At 31.4% G+C, this 23648-nt stretch overlaps 1 protein-coding gene across 1 annotated transcript in view; it reads right to left on the bottom strand.

Annotated features, from left to right (window-relative positions):
* Nucleotides 1-191: 191 nt before the first annotated feature.
* The window catches only part of LOC139511326 (uncharacterized), a 39986-nt gene continuing 16529 nt past the window's right edge, over nucleotides 192-23648 (bottom strand). Inside the window, exons 7-17 of the mRNA XM_071297968.1 lie at nucleotides 21759-21849; nucleotides 17395-17445; nucleotides 16130-16179; nucleotides 15049-15108; nucleotides 14249-14333; nucleotides 13804-13845; nucleotides 8771-8811; nucleotides 6259-7408; nucleotides 3425-3451; nucleotides 2867-3049; nucleotides 192-368 (exon numbers count right to left, since the gene is read on the bottom strand). Of these exons, the coding sequence (XP_071154069.1) occupies nucleotides 7304-7408; nucleotides 8771-8811; nucleotides 13804-13845; nucleotides 14249-14333; nucleotides 15049-15108; nucleotides 16130-16179; nucleotides 17395-17445; nucleotides 21759-21849 (525 nt within the window). The 3' untranslated portion in view covers nucleotides 192-368; nucleotides 2867-3049; nucleotides 3425-3451; nucleotides 6259-7303. The remainder of the gene's footprint in view (nucleotides 369-2866; nucleotides 3050-3424; nucleotides 3452-6258; nucleotides 7409-8770; nucleotides 8812-13803; nucleotides 13846-14248; nucleotides 14334-15048; nucleotides 15109-16129; nucleotides 16180-17394; nucleotides 17446-21758; nucleotides 21850-23648) is intronic.

A 23648-nucleotide genomic window follows, 5' to 3' on the forward strand; every position in this document is an offset into this window, starting at 1 on the left:
GTTTACAATGGCATTGTCAGTTTGTTTTCGACTTATAAATGTAAATATCTCTTTTGAATCATTAGTATTTCTTTTAGAGACACACTCAATTTTGAGTATACAGCGGTAAAAAAGGGTTAAAACTGTATTTCATTTCCTTTGATCCAAATGTTATTCAGGTTTCGTAACAACATCTCTCAAAACAAATCAAATTATAACATGCAATAACATTTAATAGCAGAATTTCAGACCTTATCCAAAGGCTGCCTCAAGAACTCTGGTACAGTGACCACAAAACTTGGCACAATATTGATGCGAAAATGGATTGACACAAATATTTGTTGAGTTGAGCAATAAGCAATCCACTCCTGGTTTATCTTGACATATGGCTGAAATAGAATGAGATTGAATAGTCTTAGTTATAACAAAGTACTGTAAATTCAGAAATTATTGCGATATTTTTATTATTGCGAAATACTCGACAGGGTTATAATCGCAAATAATTCAAGACATTTTAGACAAATTTTATAGGAATTCAACAGGATTTTTCTTAATATCGCAAAAATTAAAATCGCATTTTAGTCTAAAATGACGAAATCTCAATAATAAATGTACGCAGTATTATCTGAATTTACAGTATGTTAAGCTATTCCTTTTTTTACTCATGAAGAATATTTTAGTAATTGAATTTTTTAGTATAACCTTTCCAGGGAATGTTATTTAGTTTCGCTTAGAAGTTGTAAAGCCAAACGTTCGTCTATTGTACTAACTGATAAGCAAGGTAACTCTATTTAGTTTTACAATTGATTATGAAACTCCTCAAATATAGCAGACTTATAACTTAAATGTTAATTTTGTTCATATAATCTCACAATAAAATGACTTATAAATCAAAATAGTTTCAAGGCCAAATTGATAAGTTATTGATAAATGATGGTAATGATGGTCATTTGAAAACTGATTTTAAAAGATTTGAACAAGCAGGACTAGTTAATTTGCAAGACATACTGTAAACCAACTTATTTTCGCGGGTACTTTACTTCGCGTTTAACCCTTCCTAGCCCACTTCGCGTCGGTTTAATTTTACGATTTTCTAATTTAGTCGATATATTTACATAAGATTAGATCCAAGATTTACAGATTCGCGACGTTTTATATTCGCGTTTTTTTTCTACTCGCAAAAAATCGCGAAATTAAATCGCTCGCGAAAATAAGTGTACAGTAATTGAATGAATAATATCATATGACAGCTTTAGAGGTTTAATGTTTAAAGTACCTACTACATGTTCGGACAACAATTTTTCTCATTTTGTTTACCCCCCTGAATATTTCAAACAAAAATCCTGTTAAGTAAAGTTGAGAATGGAAATGGGGAATGTGTCAAAGTAGTCCATTGATCTGTTCATATTTAAATTTTTCATGGTTACATTCGAACCTTAGAAGAAATGTGAAAGATACCATAGTGATTGATTGAAATTAAACTGACAAAGCCATGGGCAAAAATGAAAAAGACAAACAGACAAATAAAAGTACACACGACACAATAGAAAATTAAAGACTAAGCATCACAAATCCTACCAAAACATTGGGTGATATCAGGTGCTCCGGAAGGGTAAGCAGATCCTGCTTTATATGTTGCACCCGTCGTGTTGGTCATGTTATTACAAACCCAGTAATAATCTAATTTGGTAGGTCATGTGCGTGAAAATTTAACAGGATTATAGACATAAGTAACATATCCGATATCATCTTTGAAACGAATATTCCATAACGGTCAACCAACCTGTTAATGGCGTCCATAAAATTTGCGAAGGGATAATTTCAATTTCTCTAATTTTTGTGCTATTTTCACATTTCCTGACCGGTGTGAGAAAAATATTTCTCCTCACTAGTGAAAAATCTGTTCTCGGCAAATGATTAGTCAAAATGTTTTGTTTTCTTCTCAATTTTCCTATTGTGACGTCATGAAAAAAGGCGACCTTGCCTGATGACGTCGCATATAAAGAGCACAATTTTCTGAAAATCTTTGAAAAAGAACGATAAAAAGCATTAGAGAAACAGATTCCGACACTATAACTCGTGTATTACGATATTTCTCCACTCTCGACAGTTAAATTTTATTATTTAAAGGGCTCGGCAAGCCTCGCGCTTTAAATAATAAAATTTAACTGTCGAGAGTGGAGAAATATCGTAATACACTTGTTGCAGTGTAAGAATCTATATTTCACTATTTGGAACTCTTGGTTTAATTGCTTCGTAGTGAGCAGCAACCCTCTGTCAAGGAAATTAGTAAATGCCCTGCATAGGTTTATAAACCTTATAAAAAAAGTTTCTTTGTCTCTGTTTATGGCTGCTTTTAGTTTGTCTGACATGAACCTGTTTGATTGAACGTTTCAGCTTATTATCAAAATATGATTGCATTGTTATACTTTAGTGTACATATTAAAAAGCACTTCATAAGTTGAGTTTGAATTTCTTTCATGTTGAATCATCATTTTAAACGCCAAAGCAAACTTTTTGACGTATAATTTATGGAATACTTTTAAAGATAAATGACCAACGATCATGCAAAAAGATACCAAGGACATTTTATTTCTTGGATATTTTATAAGCTTAATAGCCAAAAGGAGCCGTAAAGCAGACCAATATCAAACTGAGGTCAACAATGATTCATGTAATTTGAAAGTTAGTCAATTCATGAATAAATCAAAGTCTAACTCATGAAGGAATTTAGTATCTTTCTCTAGTGCTAAAGCAATTTTTATGGAGATGAAGATCTCATCGAGACTTGCAAATCATCGGTAACTTGATTAACCAAAAGGCTACAAAAATGAAAGTATTACTTGATAGACTCAAAGCACATTATAAGAATATCTGTTTAGTTTACCTGTAGTTGTTGTTGTTATACTTGTAGTTGTCGGAGTTGATATTGCAAGGGTTGATGCTGTAACTTTAATGGTGGTAATCGTTGATGTGTCAATTGAAGTAGGCGGTATTGTTACCGGAGTTGTGGTTGTACTAGGAGTTGTTGTTGTGGCAGGTCTTATCGTTGTTTGGGACGTTGATGAAGCTAAAACAAATAGAGTACTGTTGAGCAATGGTTAAGCAAACACAATGAAATAATTTGTACCTGTGTTTTTCAGTCAGATCATCTTTGCACGGAGCAGTATAAAACTAGGTTTATCAACAGACGAATTGAGATGAAAGATTGTTATTTATCACGTTGGTACCGGATAATTGACTACACAGCTGATGAATTTCGAATTTCCAGTAGTTACACGAGGTTCTGTTTGAGTTTGGACAAATAATGACCGGACTAATTCTCACTAATTTTTGCAAATCAAGTGGATAATTGCGTTTTGTAATTGACTGAAAATTAATCTTCACAAAACAACTATATAGTTCAAGACATACAGCAAGTAAACACACATAATCGGATATTTACCTTGATGATTGAGTGCATATTCAGCCACTGAAAACAAAGTAATAATGTAGAATGCCCATTAATTTAAAGGATATTAAAATTATTTCAATTGTTTGTAAAGCAAGTGTAAAGTTTCACTCTAACAGGTCTGATATTCGTAATGTACCCTATTTGATATGCAACAACCTTATCATCGTAGAAGAGTAAATGTTTGTCAATGACCCCATCCCTCTTTCGGATGAATATCAAAATTCAGTCATTTTTTTTCTTGACAATTCCTGCCTAGTTTTTAAAATTTATTTGATAAATATCGAACACGCAAAATAAGCATTTTAAAATCACGATGCACATAACATTAGATAAGTAGAACACGTGGAACGAGTAATATGTCTTACACGACTGAACGCCAAATAAAAAAGTAAAAACTCGTTAAACGTGAAATAAATCTACAACAATTTAACAGATATACACACACAAAAGGAAACTTAAAAGAGTGACCTGGTCGGACAGTTTTGAATCTAAGGTTAATAACACCTCTTGAGGATTGAAAAATTATTTATGTTTATAAACATTGCCACCTGTTCCTGTACATTTTACCATTTTTCAGTTCGATTCTATCTGCAACAATTTGAAAATAAAATGCGCTAATAAAAGAGATATTATTTCGAAAAGATATAACTCTCAATCGGGATGACAAAATCGTGCGCAGCCCCGTCTGGTTATTCTTCTTGATGATATGTACCTTTTGTTAAATAAAGGTCTTGATACCTCTAAAAAAAAAACGAGAAGGTGCCATGTCTTCTACAATTAAAGGGAGATAAATTCTAAGGGTGACGAAGAAATCCTACAAAGCCTCAATTGGTAATCATCCTATAGGTGATTCATGATTGGTCATTATAACTCCAATGAAAATATTATAGGCCACGCCAAAGAAATGTTAGCAGAAATCAATAAAGTCTTTCTTAATTGAGGAAAAAGACCATAATTCAAACAATACAATAACAAACAAAATGTCCAAAATACATGATATTCTAAGAAACATGATTGTTTTCTTATTTTTGTTTTGGCTTTGAACTAGTGTAAGTAACTGTGAGTTCATTTAGATCTGCACTTATGGCCTTTTTGGCTGTTTGGAATTAGGGATGGATAAATACCCTACCAAGTCTGACCTGTGGGTTAGATTAATGTTTTCTGATTGTGTTGAACTAAGTTGAGCTGTTGATTTTTATAGTTAATATAACAAATTGTTAGTATTTATATTGGGCTGTTTCACAACTCTCTCAGGTTAAGATGGATGTGGAGAGCTCACATGTTCATCCCAATTATATTTTTATGTGCCTCTACCATGTCAGGAATATTTAGTGCACCTGTTGTCGTTAGTTCATACCTATTAAAAATTCTTTTCGTAGATAGTTTTGTTATACACTAGGCCGTCAGTTTTCTTAATCTAACGGTTTCATCTTTTATTATGTACGGGCCTTTTATAATGTGTAGTTTATTCTCATTGTCGTACGATTGCTTATACTTACTTGTCCAATTCATTTGAATTTCGGTTGTCTCATTGGCAATCATACCACACATCCTTATTTTTAAAGAGAATAGTGATCCCCATATATTCTTTACTATTACAATATTTTTTCAATGTTATGAATACGTTTTATATAAACGAGAAAGAATTCACATACCGTTAAGACAAATATGTAATTTTACTGAGCCCAAACACTTTATTTGTTAAAAGATGTTATTTTATTTAATAGGAAGTATAGTTGGGACCTTGTAATTTGATTCTAACAAAAAAATCTCTGAAACTGATATTATCAAGATGCTTAATTCTTGATTGACCACATATTTGTTACTTTTGAAGGAGTTGGTTTTCAAGAAAAAATTTACTTTCCAAAGGGAACTCTTCTTGACGACTTGTACCTTTATTTAAATGACGCTGACTTTATACAAAAACTCAATAGGAAACAAGACAACAAGTAAACAGTATCCTATAACTCCATATAATGTACTCTCACTAAACAATTAATAAATTGGCAAATATGCTTAACCCATCTATTCCATAGAAATTATCCGTATACCTTGACTTATAGCTAAAAATTAACAATAAGGTTCGGCTGAAAATGAAACTGTCCTGCAAAAGGGATGATTTTATTTTTCAAATTGTGAAATTTTCATTTTGATGTAGAAGCATTCCAGAGTTGCCTGCATGAGGAGTAAATATCTCCAAAATGATTCAAATGTCCAGGGCTTGTTCTTCTTAATTTCCTTGAGAAACGATTGCTGCTCAAAAAGGAACTTACTGGTTCAAAGTAGTTACTAGTAGTTGAAATCCTTCTGCCTTAAAGTTTTGGAACGTTATCATAAGTTAGATAATAGGTATAAAATATCTGTTTCACAGATGAATTGTCGTCCCTGCAATTCCGTTCACTTTTCCATGAATGTGACCTATCGAAATATAATTATTAGCGGGTTGGTACTAGCACGAGCAACGCGACAAGTGCCACCCTTCCTGATAGCACCTCAGTTTTTGATAGGGTTCATGTTGCTTAGTCATTAATTTTCTATATCTACATGGCATTGTTGGTTCTTTGTTTGTTTCTTCCTTTTTTTGTAGTTTTAGTTGATGCGTTTCCCTCAGTTTTAGTTTGTAACCCGGATTTTTTTTCTCGTAATCGATTAATGGCTTTCGAACAGCGGCATTATTACTGTTGTCTTTATTAAGCCTTGGCTTTGTGAATTTATTATCGTCTTATGGGTTTGAATGTCCCTTTGGTATCTTTTGCCTCTCTTAAACTTAATACTAAAACGTTCAAAATATACACAAAATTTAAAACACAAAACATGATACTCACAAGTATTTGTTGCACAATTATTGTTATTGCATATACATCCCCCTTCGTTGACATCTTTATACGACATACATTTTTTCCCTATCTTTAAAGAAAATGTAACATAATGGGAATACATGAAAGTGTGTGCACATTTTCACTACGAACAATAAAAACAAGATGGTTTAGATTCATATTTATATCAATAGGTAATATATTTGTCTATCGCGGAGAGTAATAAATGAATTCAAGGCAAGAGTTGTTGATTTTTAACAAATATTTAGCTTTATCAGAATTACTTTTATATTTATTCTTATACAGGTATGGATTCGTGCAGTTTTTTCTTTGTTTATGTGCAAGTTTTATTAAGAAACTAAGGTTTCAACTCCCTCAGGCAAAGTTGGCTTTAGATGAATTTGGCTATTTACTTTAGGTATTTTTGACATATAGCTCTTCAACGGTGTTGGTAATTATACATCTTCGGATTTCAAACGTTTGGCTTTGAGCGTTACTGATGAAGGTAGATCCAGAAAAGCGCTTTGGACGCAAGAAATTATTAAACGTGTTGTAATTTTGACGTTGAAAAGAAAGGTCTTAAGGGGTCGATGTGAAATTATTAATAAAATATGAAATATGAAAAATAAGATCAGATATAGAAAATGAATGGTTTGACCTGTAATAGGGACACTTATTCATTTTACCTTTGGTTATATATCTCTTCATTCGGTTTGGGTTTATAGGACGTTGGCTGTCAATTGCTTTACTTCGGTCGTTCACATTGAAATTACTTCAAACACAGTGCATCGCACACATACAATATAAATAAAAGTAGCAATTTCATTGTTTTCCTCTAAAAACTGTACAAATTTCCTCAAGTTATCCGTCAGATATTGTTATGTTGATAAGTTACCTTTCATAAACTTGTACTCCGAATCGTCTTTAATTAATAACTTTGTCGACATTAGTTTTTCGTGATTTATTTTGACTTCTAATAAGCCAACTAATTCATGTTAAAGTATACTTGTGGTCATCATTTCAAACGACTCCACATGAATATGTATATTACTTCTTAATTGTGTGAACACAAATATATATTTATCCATATCATACTAACATGAATGGCAAGACATCTACTTGTGACAACTCCTTGGTATGTGAATAATTGACAGAACATCTGAAAGATATACATGTTTAAACAGTTTTACGCGGTATATGCACATTTAATTAATATATATTAAGTCAACGATCAATGATCATTATTGTAACTATGAAAATGACCAAAAACATTTAAAAAAAGAGAAATTCCCCAGCACATATCTGTGCTAAGAAAATTGTCGTTCAATTAAACATTTTCTGTTCAACTGGAATGTGTTGAAAATCAATATCAAATTGGAAAAACTGCACCATTTTTAAAAAAATAAAGACCCAATGTAACTAGTCTTATAAAAATAGATTATATAGTTTAAATATATATCTTAACCGTGGTCTCTCTCTCAAATAGTACATCCCAAATCGGTGGTAGAATATGAATCAAACACTTAAACCAATTAAATATATCCAAAACCCGACAAAAAGTTATTATTTTTAAGGAAATCATTTATTAGATTTAAATAAATCTTTATGACACAAAACTGTTTTTATACCATCCAATACATAATAATAGAATATATGTATATCTGACAAAAAGTAGAATTAAAAGGAATATTATTATACACAATTCCTTTCATCTTAAAGTAAAACTGCAAACACTACATATAACTACATAAACATTCAAATCGCAAAGCACCTAACAAAATACTAAAATCAAAACCCCCCAAAGGAAGGGATACCTACTGTCATATTTATGACTTGAAATATCCATTACCTAATGAAAAAATGGTGAAATAAACCTTATTCAATAGCTAGCTAAACCTCTCACTGACAGGAGCATACAAGTCTATTATATTGAACAATGTGTGAACAAAGCATATATAAGGTATGAATATGAAAAATAATGTAACAAAAGTCAACATTGTTTTATAATCGTAATAACTAGAAAAACAATCAAATATATCAACAAAGAAACACAAAATGTCATATAGACAAAGCACATACGCAAAAATTGAAGCAAACAATAAAAATGAAAGAAACGAACATACCACGATATCAAAATGGCAGAACATATAAGTACCAAGCAACACCAAAAGGATAAAATAAAAATAAGACTAAACAGTAAAGAGTAATAATTGACAAGAAAAATAAAACCACTATAACACATACTTAAGATGATAATTAACGTCGATGTCAAAACTTATAATCTATACCTCAACATCATCATGCATTATTAATGTAGTTCATATATCTATATCAAAAAGGTAACACGTTCTTTGAAATAACCCTGGTTCAATAGATATGTGCAAAATAAATAAGATTTGTTTTCTAAAACACATGTTGTTCAACTAACAGTCGTTTTGGTCGATTTACAACCGCAAAGATATATCTATGATTAGTACATCGGCAAAACATAATTCTTGCGCTAGAAATATATGGTACTTACATCACTACGACACGAGGCCTGGTTGCATAAATATTCTGAGGCTGAAAAGCATTTAATTATTAATTGAAGTATCGCTAAATATTTAACATAATTATAAATTAAATAGTGATTACCCTTTCTAATGTATATTTTAACATCACTGAAGATACATTTATTGTCGAAATACGGATCTTGTGTACAAATGATGCCACTCATGCTTGTGGTATAACATCTTTGTCGCAAGTTTATTGTTTTATGTATAGTATCAAATTAATAGTAAGATCCATTTTCTGTTGTCTCGTAGTTCTCTTATATTTGATACGTTTCCCTCAGTTTTAGTTTGTAACCCGGATTTGTTTTTTCTCTATCGATTTATGAATTTCGAACAGCGGTATATACTACTGTAGCCTTTATTTGTTACATCCTGTGATCAATTTATTTTGCAATCGAAAATGGCAGTCAGCAGGGTTTAAGAACATCAGTTGATCGACCTGCTAGTCAAATGCGTTTTGTTAAAATTTACTTTTTTTTCTCACTTTGTTTGTCTTTTGGTAAATTTTGATTGTGCAGTGCTTAGATCCTTCTACAACGAACTTTGTTTTACATGCACACGTTTGAAAATTGCGGTTTTTATCCAACTCAATCATATGTTTGAACGTAGTTTTCAAATTCGACTCGTATTTTTTAAAAGTTATACATATTTAACTATTTTTTTAAAAAAACAGCATATTTTTAGACTTTATATGCCAGCTATGCTGGCACTTATGGTAGAAGCATCGTTTTGGGACAAAGAACGACAACTCTTGCTAGACGACCCATCTGAAAAGTTTCGTCACTCTCGTTAAATCTCGTACGATTATTTTTTATTAATGGCTGCCAAAATTCTCGTTCAATCGCGATCTTGTAAAAACAGGCAGAATGGAACAAATTCGATGTTAAATACGACATGAATTTTTATTTGTTTGCAAAAACTCGAATTCAGAAATGTTGGCTACTTGTGTAGCTTATTTAAATTTTATTGTACCACGGAAATTACCGAAGTTATGACAACAACATCCGACGCCATGTTTCGTCTGCTTCAACATTCCATTATCAGTGAGGTCAAAGCAAATGTCCTAAATAATCACAGGTACTTCATTCAAAAGTCACAAAATCATAGTTAACGATAACATATTTAGCGTAAAAGTTCCGTCCAGCCATGGGAACACAGAAAAAAAAACTCTGCAAGCAATATATTTCGCATTTCTTTTTACAAATTGACCATGTCGGACATGCGGGGTAAACTCCGGTGCACTGGTTGACCATGACTCCTTATGTTCATCTGCCACATATCATTATTCCCCACACCAAGGAACAGTCATAATTATACAGTTGAATGTGATCGTGGTTATTCATGTAGTCAATGGCGAATCCAGCATTTTTCATAAAAAGGGGGGGGGGGGGCTGACGGGGCGCTCCAGTCATGATTCAGTTATTCCTTATATAATCATCATTTTTCCCCCCAGGAAAAGGGTCTCCCTCTGGATCCTTTGGTAGACCACAGACTATTTCAAAACTTAACAAAAGTTAAAACATTCAAATAATTCACAATCTTCTTATTCTGTACTTTCTATATTAAAATGGCAAACTCTCAAGACATCTTTTCATTGATTATGTCACACCTTATACAGTCCCAGGAAATGGAAACTGTTTTGTTTTCTCTCTCTAAGTTGAATCATAAAAGGAGACTTGAGTCTAAGTAGTACATTTAGAACTGACTACTGTATATATTGTATGCTTCAATATTGTCCAAAATTGGATTTTATGGGAAGATGGAGTTATTATGATAACCCATGAGAATAAACCATGATGTGTTTATAGGGCATGTTACTTGGAAGCATGTGGGCTACATCCTTTAAAATTCAAGCTGCAGCAGTCGCCTGCATATTTTATGCATCAGTTTATCCCTGATCAAAACATTTTCACTCTACCAAGTATTTTATCACTATATCACTATCAGGTTCACATTTCAACCTATTTAGCAATACACACTTATGATATAACATCACAGTACAAAAATTGTACTCAGTAACCAAATTGCACCTATTCAACAAAAAATACCTGCAAAAAACTTACAAGTTTTGTTTCACCATGTGAAATTATCTTATTATCATCTTTTTACTCTGGTACATTAATTAATAAGTGATAGATTTCTCTTAGAAGAAATTTAAAGGTCTGAGTGACTATAAACTATACAGAGAACAATACCTGTTGTATTTGTTCAATGGGACAATAGAACTGCAAACAGTTTAAATGGACAGGTAACTATCAGGTGAATCTATGGAAAGGTTCAATTGGGTTCCAATAAAATGAGCAAATTAAATGTGTTACCATGAACATCCTCTTCTTTCAAAAATAATAGTTACAGCATGAAATAAAACAAAATCTCTTTTTATATCCCAGTTTAAAGGATTTGAAATTAACCATACATGTAAAGATGTATGGAATTTGGGTACTGGTCTCATTACAGGATCATGGATTGTTTGGATGTTATTTCAAACTAATTTTTCAATGACTCTACATGGACTCAAAATTAAATTGGTATTACTCTATTGTAAACAAGGGAAGTCTACAAAATAAGCACAGAATAAACTTTTGTCTGGTACATAAAAAAAAGTTTGGTAAAAAAAACTGACAATTTAGGTAAAATTAGGGTATTCTCATGTTAGCAAATTTATTTTCATGACCCAAAAAAAAAAGTACAAACCTAAAGGCAATAAAATGCTTTGCCATGCACAGCCTGATACGACCGCAGATGTATATTGAGCATATAGATAACACCAAATTTTTTTATGTCAGTTGAAATCAAACATATTTTTAATTTTGGATCCTTTAAACTTCAATATGGACTAATTTGAAAACAGGCACAGGTAGACCCACATATTTCTATTCAGCAGAAGTCTCAAACTACATGTACATATCTCCTTAATTCCATTTGATAGTAAGTCCTACTAACTATTGAAAATGTGTACATTTAATTTTTTTCTAGCTCCTCTCGTATGAAAGCAGAACCTTTTTGGTCCCCATTTATGTGTTGCATCTAAATAAGAATTGTAACACTTTATAGTGACTGAACAGGTTAAACAAATACTTCTTAGGAAACAGAAAAAGAAGACAACTTGAAACAGCACAGCCATGCCAGTATATGTATGTATAAAACTCAGATCAGAATAGCATGGACAATGTGTTAGTTCTATGTCCTTGTGAATTTATTGTGAGGAAAGTTATCAATAATTCTGCAGATAATGCAATTTATTCAAGTGTTTTGTACATTGCTGTTCAAATTTTCACACAATCAGTGAAACATTCAAACAAGCTAAACTGAATTTTTATTACTGAAAGTTTCAAACATTGACAAATGTTTTATTTACCAAATAACTCATGTGTTTCTGTGAGAGAAAAATAATCATGTGCAATTTTTGGAATTAAAGGGAAAGAAGATCCTTTTCTCGCTGTGGTGCATGTCAATTGTGAATATATACTTACGGTTACCAAATGTATTTTCTTTATCATGATACTCACATCAATATTATCAAGAAGTACATGTACATCATAGGAAAAATGCACAGACTACAGATAAAATGTTTAAAACACCATATTTTGAGTGCATCTCCTGCCAAATCTGTACTAGATGAGTATAATTGATGTAAATAAGGTAATTTTTGGAAGAAAACCCCAAAATAAAAAAATAAAAATACCCCCAATAATGTACTATAACCCCAAAATCAATTCTTATCTTCCTTTTGAGTTTTGTGTATGAACCTCCTGGTAAAATTTCATGGAAATCCCTTTACTTAACTCAAGTTATTGTCTGAAACCAAATGTGTTTTTTTTAACATGCTTGTATTTCCCATTTCCATTCTCAATTTTTTTTTGCTATCATATAAGAACTTGAAAAGTAAGCTACATTATGTACATGTAACAAAAAAAATATATGCAAGAAATGACATAAAACTGACTCTGAATTTAATAGTACATGTCAGATATTGATGTAGAACTCACAAACTGAAGATGATCAGAAATACAAATGTTTTTATTCGAGTCAGATTTTTTTTTTACCGAAGCCATTCAGCACTATCATTTAAAATTTTTTAGTCAAAATTTAACACTAGTATTAAGGTTTATCATAACAAATTGGCAAATACAGTCTTATTATCACCTAAAAAATACTGTGTACAGACTGACATGTGCGGTTTGGGAAGTTTTTATGTTTTTAGATAATATATAAAAGTTAAATTTAATTTGCATATCTGAAAGATAAAATCATTTTTGGCAAAGATCTGGATTCAAATTATTTTTTTGTCCTATGCTTTTTTATTCATCAATTTGGGAATCAGAATATTTTTTTTCAAGAAAAATAGCATTTTCCATCTGAACTTATAATTTTATTTTAGACATAAACAAAACGTTACTGTAGCCTTGGACATTCGTTCTGAACATGCATGAAATATTTGCCACTGAACGTTAAACAACCAACAACCAATCAATATGTAGGACATTATAAAGCTGGCATTTACGGTAGCGCCTTCCTCATATTATAGTATGTGGTATGATTCTCAATGAGGCAAATCTCCACCAGAGACCACATGACATAGACATTAACAACTATTGGTGACTATACGGCCTTCAACAATGAGCAAATTTCTTTCTAAATAATAAGATAAGTTTTGTCTTTTTACACAATGAATGTAACATCAATGCACGCAAAAGCTCCAGCACACATATATTTATATTGGTTTGCAGACATTTTTATTAGGTTCAGTAAGCTGTGCAAAAACACTTCACTCTTAAACGTTCGATAATCATTTAAATTTTACATGTGTAAAACACATGCTTTTTTCGTCAGTACTATAAGACCCGTAATCGATGTGGCTCACCCAATATAGCATTGCGGACTGTAATCTGAAATTTAGACAGTAACACCCACAATAATATAAAAACTTGAAATATCTGGTTACACTTTTAACTTTGAACGATTAAAATGTTTTTTAAAGCTTAACAATACTTTCACTTACCATGTGTGGGTACAGCTATATGATTCTTGTTGTAGTCCATTACTGTAAAACAATTTCGAAGAATTAATGTTTTTCAAACTTTCAATAAAGTGATTTTCCTATGATTCTTAATGTCTAAAAGCAAATGCTCTCTTATTTAAAATGAATCATTCACTGCAAACGCACCTTCCCTACCATTTATATCTGAATCTATAGTTGTGTATACAATAACAATAACAGGTTGAAAATTTTCATGCGTTTCTATGATATTGAAATTATATTTATTATATGATCAATGTTCGACAGATCTTTTTTTCAATTAAATTAAAGCGTCCTATTAATGGTATAATTTTGATTACAATATGATCAGATGTCCTTGTGAAATCAATATTTGTCTTGAAGAATGTCTAGAACTTTAAGTTTCGATGGAAAATTATCATTTGAAAATATCAATTGATAAACATACTTGCTTTGGTAACACATTGTGAGTCTGAGCAATAACACCCGCCAATAAGAGATACATCATTAGAAGAAGTACACAACTGTCCAGCCTGAAAGTAATATAAATATCCTAAGATTTGATATCATATGCGCACAGACATAAGAGGAAAATGATAAAGTATTCGCAGATGACAAGAAATATGAAAAAAGACGCATGGTGTAATTTTAATCAACAGCTTGTCCTATATTAGTTTTATATAAAATTGATTCTAATATTCATAGTTTTTATGTCCTCCCAACTTATGAATTGAGCCACATATTTTGTATGTTGAATTTCGTTAGGTAACTTCTAACTGTTTTATACTGCTTACAAGACGACATGAAGTTTTATATTTCACCTGTAAGAGGCTTAATCTTTCATTTTCAACAGCACAACAAGATAAACTAGTCCTTTACTGAGAACAACCGCTTTGCCCATTTGACTACGGAATTATTCGAACACTATCTCCCAAATAATCATTAATAAATTCAACTGACAGTTTTTTGGTTAATAGTCATTAAAGAAATTGAATTCACAACAATTCTAACATCGCTGCGATACAGCATCACTGTTGCCTCATTGCAAATTTGGTTAAAACTAATGCATTTTGCACGCAATATTTGTAATCCGTTGCAAAATGTCAGGAAATCTGCTTCGCGGCGTTCAATTGTTATGAGAATCTATATTATTTTGAAGATGAGGATATATCTCATCGATAGCAAGACCATGTTTTGAATACAAAATTATGATATTTTTTTTCGGAAACAAAAAGGCAATAACCCTACCTGAAATATCACACACCGGCCTTGTATAATGTTGTTACTCTCGTACAAATTACAATAATTCTGAAAATCAAATAAATTTATGATCGTTAAACTGCTTTGTAGAAACAACCTTTTAAAGCATTACATTGGGAAACTTTATTAAGATGATAGGAACCTTAATGGTATATTAAAGAATTCTCTTAAACTGAGTTTTACTGTGCGTATTGCTATGTGTTTCGATTTATGAGTTTACAATTTATGAATTTCAAACAGCGGTATACTACTGTTACCTTTATTTCTTTGTTTTACATTGACTCGAGATACAGGGGGACGGTTGAGATCACACAAAACATGTTTAACAATGCTTCATGTTTGCGCCTGTCCCAATTCAGGAGACTCTGGCCGGTTTTTTTTTATATTTTATTTCATTTATATGTTTTGGAGTTAAGCAACTAGTACACAATTTCATTTAGAGGCCAGATGGAACCACCTCCGAGTGCGGCAGTTTCTCGTTTTGTACAAGCCTATTGGCGGCCTTCGGCTGTTGTCTGCTCTTCAATCGGGTTATCGTCTCTTTGACATATTCCCCATTTCCATTCTCAATTTTTCCTATAATAAGCACTGTCCTTCTTTACAGCATAAATTGTGATTTGAAAAATAATAAATACCTAGGCAAAGATATCAAACGAATAAACAAAATCGTTCATAAGCCGAAAACAAACTAGAAACAATCTGACACATCCTTACAGAAATTTTGAAAGAAAAGGAAAAAAGTAAAAGGCAAGCAACAGTATACAAAACTTAACATAGAAAACTAAAGCCTTACCTACACGAACCACACCATCAACCGGGAAAACTCAGCTGATAAAACAGTGTATGCAGATACTGCTCCATATATGGCACCCATCGTTTTGCTCATATAATCACAAACACTCCATGTGTTTATTCATTGCATTGATGTGCAATATTTCAAGTTCTTTGAGATCGGCAAGATTTTTTCTAACTTTAAAATATGTATCAGCATTCAACATTTGAATGGTAACAACATTACAAACATCAACATGACAACTGGTAAGCTACTTAATGTTAATTGATATATTACCTGATGTTTACCACAGGCTTCAGCTACACAGGTGTATGGACCTAATTGTTCTATAATATCAAAACAGATACATTTGTTGACATTTACATTTTACAAAGTTTCCAGTTTAATTTCGTTTCGCTTTTCATTTTCACTCAGAAAGGCGTTTTCTGGGTTCTGGTAGCAATGCTGTATAAACTATTTAGGGTCAATGAATAGGAAAAGTTAAGTAAAGACTGGTACTCTATACCTCAAAACTATGAGGTAGTTTGATTTTGAGTATTCTAATGTATTTCGATACTCACAGCAGATATAAATGCGCGTTAAAACTTTATAATCATTTAACTTAGTAAATATAACTCGTTTTGTCAATGCATAAATCAGTAATTTGCAATCAAATAAAATCTAAACCATTAGACACGCCCTTTTCTGTTATAAATGAATTTTGTGGGATACTTGTTTTATTTTGATAATCATGACAATTAACATGATTAAATTGAACCAATTGTATGACCTTACTGTGTATGAAACAAATTCCTTCGTCCTTGATAAGGAAACAAAAAATCTATCATTCTTTAGAAAGAGGTATGATAAGGTTACGTTATAGTTCATTATATTCGAAAATCATTTTATTGTTTTTACTATTTTCTTGATAGCAAAAGATTAAATTGAGATATATTTAAATTAGGATTATTCAACTTGTGGCAAAAATCAAATGTTAAGTCATAACATTTGTAAATATCTACTCCAAATCAATTACAATCTTTTCAATTTGCAGTTATACCGGTATTGAAATTTTTGTATTTCGCATGATAAAAATATTGAAATCACAGATACAAATTCCTGATTGTATTTATAAGAAATGTGTTGTTTTTTTTACTAATAAGTATTATCATTTCAATTTTTTCACATTTTTTTTTAATGTCAGTGACTTTAATAGCGAAATATAAGGTATGGGTTAAGCTAATTATAGTTTTTTACTCACATAAAGCAGAATTAATACAAAACCTTCTCAAAGACTATAAATCATTTTGAAAAGTTCCTCAATTTCATTTTTTTACATTTCATTTTTTTTACTCATAGACTTTGATATATGGAAGATGATATATCCCTCAACAATACACACTATAGATAAGATACACTATCGACACAAGAAAGTATCTTTCATTACTTGATATTTTTTTACATAACCCATATAGTCCTTGTTCATTGGTAAAAATATAAAACAAAGCAAATATACAATATTGAAGTCCAAACAAAACAACTTAATAATGATATGTACATACGTAAATCAAGAACAGTTGTTGTAGGTGTGTTTGTTGTTTGTATGTATGCTTCTATTCAATAAAAGAAATTAGAATTAGAATTGTATAACAACATTTTATAATAGAATAAGATACATACTTCTATCAAGAAAAATTGATATCCATACATGCTAATAGTCCATGTTGAGCAAATAGTGATAGCTATTCATACACTCAAAGTTGTTTATCAACATCTGCTTGTAATCACAATAAGGGACAAAAAAGGAAAATTAGTAAAAACACGTTTTCATTTTAATCAAAAGGCCTTTTACAATGCTATATCATTTAATTTCTCAAACAAGTTTATTGATGTTTTTTTCATTAACAATCCAAACTTGTCAGATTGGGCTTCATTATTATAACCTAAACTATGGATTAAAGGAAACCACTGATACAGATTCCCCGCCTCATTTGCCTATAACCTGACAACAGCGGTCATCTCATTAATCTATGATATACGAAAACAATTTCAATTTTGAAAATATAAGTTTTCCTCACCTTACCAGCAATATACTAATTTATAATCGTGTATGCAGTCAGGTTTGCACTTCGTCAAAATTATCTCCCCATTACGCCAGTTCATTTTCACAATCGTAGAAAGGGAAGCCATTGTAGGGATGACGCGCTGCCAATTTTGCTCTTGAAAACCGTTAAATTTATTTACATAGCACCACTACGAGCCTTATACGTCAGTTGTATTTTAAAAGACAAATGTATCTTCTAGCTAATGAGCATCAGTTAATGATCTTGTCTGCATTGATTCAACTTAAAACTATTATCTGATCGGCTGTCATTTAACATTTAAACATTTAAAAAAAATCTAATTAAATATTTCGTGGAAGGGCAGACTAAAAATTTTCAGTGGTTGAAGATTATAAACCCTAGTTATCACACACACAAAATTATATTGTTTCGAAGATATGCATTTTCATCATCCAACTTTAAAGACTGTCGTCAAGTACTTTTAGTAAAAAATAGCTATTCGAACACACCGACTCTGTTTTTGTGATTCATTAGATAGGTATTTCAATTGACCCATATATTTCATCTTTTCGTACTGTTTTTTTTTATGTTATAAAGTCAACCTATAGCTTTCGTATATAGAAATAATAGAATCTGTAGCGATATGATGTATCACATACTCTTGCTTTGTACGTTTAAAAGACAAAATATACACCTCAAGCACGCCCTAACATAAAAAGGTGATCTCGATTTACTCTTTTCGATACAATTATTACCCATTTTTCGGATTTTTTTTCTTGAGTCACATAATGGAAGGGCAGAAACGAAAATTACTGAACTAATAGATTGATATGTTCTCCGTCCGTGGTTATTTTTTTTTAAATCGGAGCTTATGCATGTTCTACATCCAACTTGATAGATACCTATGTCGTCGACTTGCTATCTAATTGTTCTGCATTACTATGTAATAGATAAATTGAAAACTTATGCAAATGGTGTTTTTGAAATAAAACACTTCATAATTGAGAAGAAAATTGTCGTTTTATTTGTTTCTATTAACTTTTAACATATTTGTTACTATAGTAAACATTACAGTACACATTTATCGCCTTCTCTAACAAAGAGCTTCGATTCTTTTGTTCTATTTCAACTGAGTTTCCGCCTGTATGGAATATCCATTTTCTGAACTTATACTATATTTAAGAGCTTGAAGCTGCTTCGCAGACTTCGTCAAATGCATTTTTTCTCTTAAAATTCACCAGAAATAGCAAAGACCTAAAGATAAATGTGTCTAATGACATCAACAGTAGTAATTAGTATGCACCAAATGAGTATTTCGACAAATAATGTATCTTGAGTGATGTTCCAGTCCGAAACATTTGAATCTTCAAAACCTTATACAAACATTGAAAGAACTTATCAAAACAAAAAGGACATAGTATATTGTCAAAGCCGGACAATGAATCAGAGCTTTGAATAAGGGAGATATATTCCGTATTTCAAAGGATTTTTTAAAAATCGATAATAAAATTGAGAATGGAAATGGGGAATGTGTCAAAGAGACAACAACCCGACCAAATAAAAAACAACAGCAGAGGGTCACCAACAGGTCTTCAATGTAGCGAGAAATTCCCGCACCCGAAGGCGTCCTTAAGCTGGCCCCTAAACAAATATATATTAGTCCAGTGATAATGAACGCCATACTAATTTCCAAATTGTACACAAGAAACTAAAATTAAAATAATACAAGACTTACAAAGGCCAGAGGCTCCTGACTTGGGACAGGCGCAAAAATGCGGCGGGGTTAAACATGTTTGTGAGATCTCAACCCTCCCCCTATACCTCAAACCAATGTAGAAAAGTAAACGCATAACAATACGCACATTAAAATTCAGTCCAAGAGAAGTCCGAGTCTGATGTCAGAAGATGTAACCAAAGAAAATAAACAAAATGACAATAATACATAAATAACAACAGACTACTAGCAGTTAACTGACATGCCAGCTCCAGACTTCAATTAAACTGACTAAAAGATTATGATTTCATCATATGAACATCAGGCACAATCCTTCCCGTTAGGGGTTTAGTATCATACCATCATAACATATATGAGAAGAACATAACCCGTGTCATGCCAAAAACTGTTTTTAGAATAAATGTGTTTAGTTCCGATGCAAAGACCTTATCAGTGAATCAATATTAACGCCAAAATATGCAATCTTTAATGACTTGACAACAGTATCGTAATTATATCCCTTCTTAATAAGTCTATTCAAAGGTTTTGTAAGTTTCTGAGGTGAATACTGACACCTTTGTGCTTTATAAAGAATATTTCCATAAAAAATTGGATGTGAAATACCCGAACGTATTAGAAGTCTGCATGTTGAGCTATATTTACGAATGATGTCTTTATACCGATGATAAAATTTAGTAAATGTTTTGACTAGTTTGTGATATCGAAAACCCTGGTGTAATAATTTTTCAGGAATACATAAATTTCTCTCGTTAAAATCTAAAACATTATTACATACACGAGCGAATCGTACAAGTTGAGATATATAAACACCGTAAGATGGTGACAAGGGAACGTCACCATCTAAAAACGGATAATTAACGATAGGAAATGAAAAATCATCCCTTTTATCATAAATTTTAGTATTCAGCTTTCCATTAGTGATATAGATATCAAGATCAAGAAAAGGGCAGTGGTCATTGTTAGTATTAGCTTTATTTAAAGTAAGTTCAACAGGATAAATTTCATTAATATACATACTGAAGTCGTCATTATTGAGAGCCAAAATATTATCCAAATATCTAAAAGTATTATTAAATTTGTTTATCAGATGTTGTTTCGATGGGTCTTTGCTTATTTTTGTCATAAATTGTAACTCATAACAATACAAAAACAGGTCCGCAATAAGTGGTGCACAGTTAGTCCCCATTGGCATTCCGATAATCTGACGATATACGGAATCCCCAAAGCGAACAAAAATGTTATCTAGTAAAAATTCAAGGGCATATATAGTATCTAAGCATGTCCAATTAACATAGTTATCACGGGTGTGTACTTCTATAACTAAAGAAAACTTGAATAGTAAACTAACATATATAATCGTTAAATCCAATGGATAATAATTATATTTAGACGACACACATCAAAACTATACCGATAACGCACATGTGAAAAACAACACATATTGTGCCCAATATTAATGGAAACACGGATCATACCGATAACGGAGTCGATTCCGGAAAAATTTAATACTAAGAAAAAGAGAAAAAAGAAACACAATATAATGTATATGTAATCACAATATTTTATCAAATATATTTTGTGAAATGACTTATGTTATGAATACTAATATTATGAAGAAATAATATCTTGCCAAATAGTGCTTCCCTTAACTATTAGGTAAGCTAACATGAGGGATACTAAGTTAAAGCTGTACAATTAGTAAATTGTAACAGCAAATATGCAATAAAGATATTGTTACGTTAAAAAAAATAAAAAAAAATAAATGATTACTACTGAACACGTGCAATTGATTGGAACAGTGGGAGAAAAAATAAAAAAAAACAACACTTTCTAAATGCCAAATATTTGTAGGCCAAAAATGTATGAGAACATGAAGAAAACAGTTGCAGTGCTATATGACTAAAAAGGACCTTAGATATAGCTAATTCTTCTCAGGTTTTTGTCAGCTTTGAATTTATATTAGAATAGTTCTAAATAATATGTAGCACGATAGAAATAATCACCGTTGAAAATATCCCAAATGAATCTTGGAAATAAAAACATGAGAAAACCAATCATTTATAGTGTATAAAAGAGATTCTTCTTTCATTCCTTTTTGTTTTTGATATCTGCAATATTATTACCTTACCTGTTCTCTGCACACATTCAGCTGTACTACAATAACAACCTCTTGATGATGTCACAGAGTCATGATCCAAACACATTACGTGATCAGTGTGCTAAAATAAAGCATATTATTTAATTTAAGGTTAACATAAATGATAAGTGCCAAACATGAATGTAACACTTAGAAAATATCAAACAAACAAAACATACTAATGAACATGATGTTCAGTGGTTGTCGCTTGTTAATGTGTTTCATAAGTGTTTCTCGGTTTTTTTTAAAGATAGTACCGTTCGTTTTCCCGTTTGAATGTTTTTTACACTAGTCATTTTTGGGGCCTTTATTGATTTCTTTTCGGTGTGAGCCAAGGCTCTGTGTTGAAGACAGTACTTTGACTTTTGATGGTTTATCTTTAGAAATTGTGAACAGTTGTCTCATTGGTACTCATACCACATTTCCTCTTATCTACATACTATTTGTTTTAAACATCACGAAGACTTAACATTCTTTGATCGCACGTTTTATCTAAAATAAATCTTTACACATTTAAACATCAGATTTCTTTATTAAAAAGGATTAAAGCTATATATTTGATAGACAAGAATAGATCAATACCAAAAGACGTGAAAAGCTTAATGACCAGAAGAGACTTGAACAGTAACAAAGAATTCCCAGGTAAATGAGAGCCTTCTGCGAAAAATGTATCTTTTGAACATCAGACTGTGAAAAATGTTCATTCTCCTGCACCATTTTTTCAAGACAGTAACAGAATCCAATCCAAAATTTTTAGAAAGTTGTTGAGAATATTTATCCCTTTCACACATATTTAAAACTGTTAAATTATATACTTTTTCTGGGTTTTCTAGCCATGACTCCGATGATCAAGTTATCCATGACGCTGATTATTCATAGCGTATGTTCCCTTTATTAGATCAAATATATATTAACATAAATAAAGGCAACAGTAGTACACCGTTGTTCGAAATTCATAAATCGATTGAGAAAAAAAAATCCGGGTTACAAAAAAAAACTTAGGGAAACACATCAAATATAAGAGGAGCACTACGACACACCAGAACAAAATACTAAAACGTAACACACACAGAAAGGAACAATAATATAATAATGGCGATTTTTCTGACTTGGTACAGGACATTTAAAGAAATAAAGCGGTGGGTTAGCCAAACCTCCCGTTTTTATGGCAATTTTTAAGTATAACATGAAAATGACAACATTACATGACCGAACTAAAATATAAATAAATGGGAGAATATATAGGACAGAGAAACACAAGAGTAATAGGTATCAAAAGGTACCATGTTTATAATTTAAGACGCCAGACGCGCGTTTCGTCCACACAGGACTAACCAGTGCCGATCAGATAAACGAAGTTCGAAAGCCAATACAAAGTACAAAGTTGAAGAGCACTGAGGACCAAAAGTTCCAAAAATTTGTGCCTAAAACGGCTAAGGTTTTCTGCATGGGATAAGAACATCCTTATTATTTAGAATAATTCATACCTTTGCAAACAGTAAATTTAATTAAAAAAAATTACTATATAATAGATATTCATGATAACACCGAAGTGTTGACTAACTTCAGAATAAAAACGAATACACAAAACAATCTAAATCAGCGTATAAAAAGTCACAGTCGAGTTAGATCGACGCACAAAAGTGACGTCACATTAAATTTTGAATTTCTAAAAATTTCCAACAAATGTGATAGAATTAAGATAAAATTCAAGAGTGGGTTTGTAATACTGATATAACATTTATTAATAACAATGAAAATTACTTTACTAATTAATATAAAATTGTGGTAGTAATTAGATAATTAATTGTTATATCTAGCTATGTCGGTGTTTCTTCTAAATCCAACTGTAAACCAAAAGTCATATGGTTCTACGTCAAG

Source organism: Mytilus edulis, chromosome 2 (genome assembly GCF_963676685.1).
Source record: "Mytilus edulis chromosome 2, xbMytEdul2.2, whole genome shotgun sequence".
Lineage (NCBI taxonomy): Eukaryota > Metazoa > Mollusca > Bivalvia > Mytilida > Mytilidae > Mytilus > Mytilus edulis.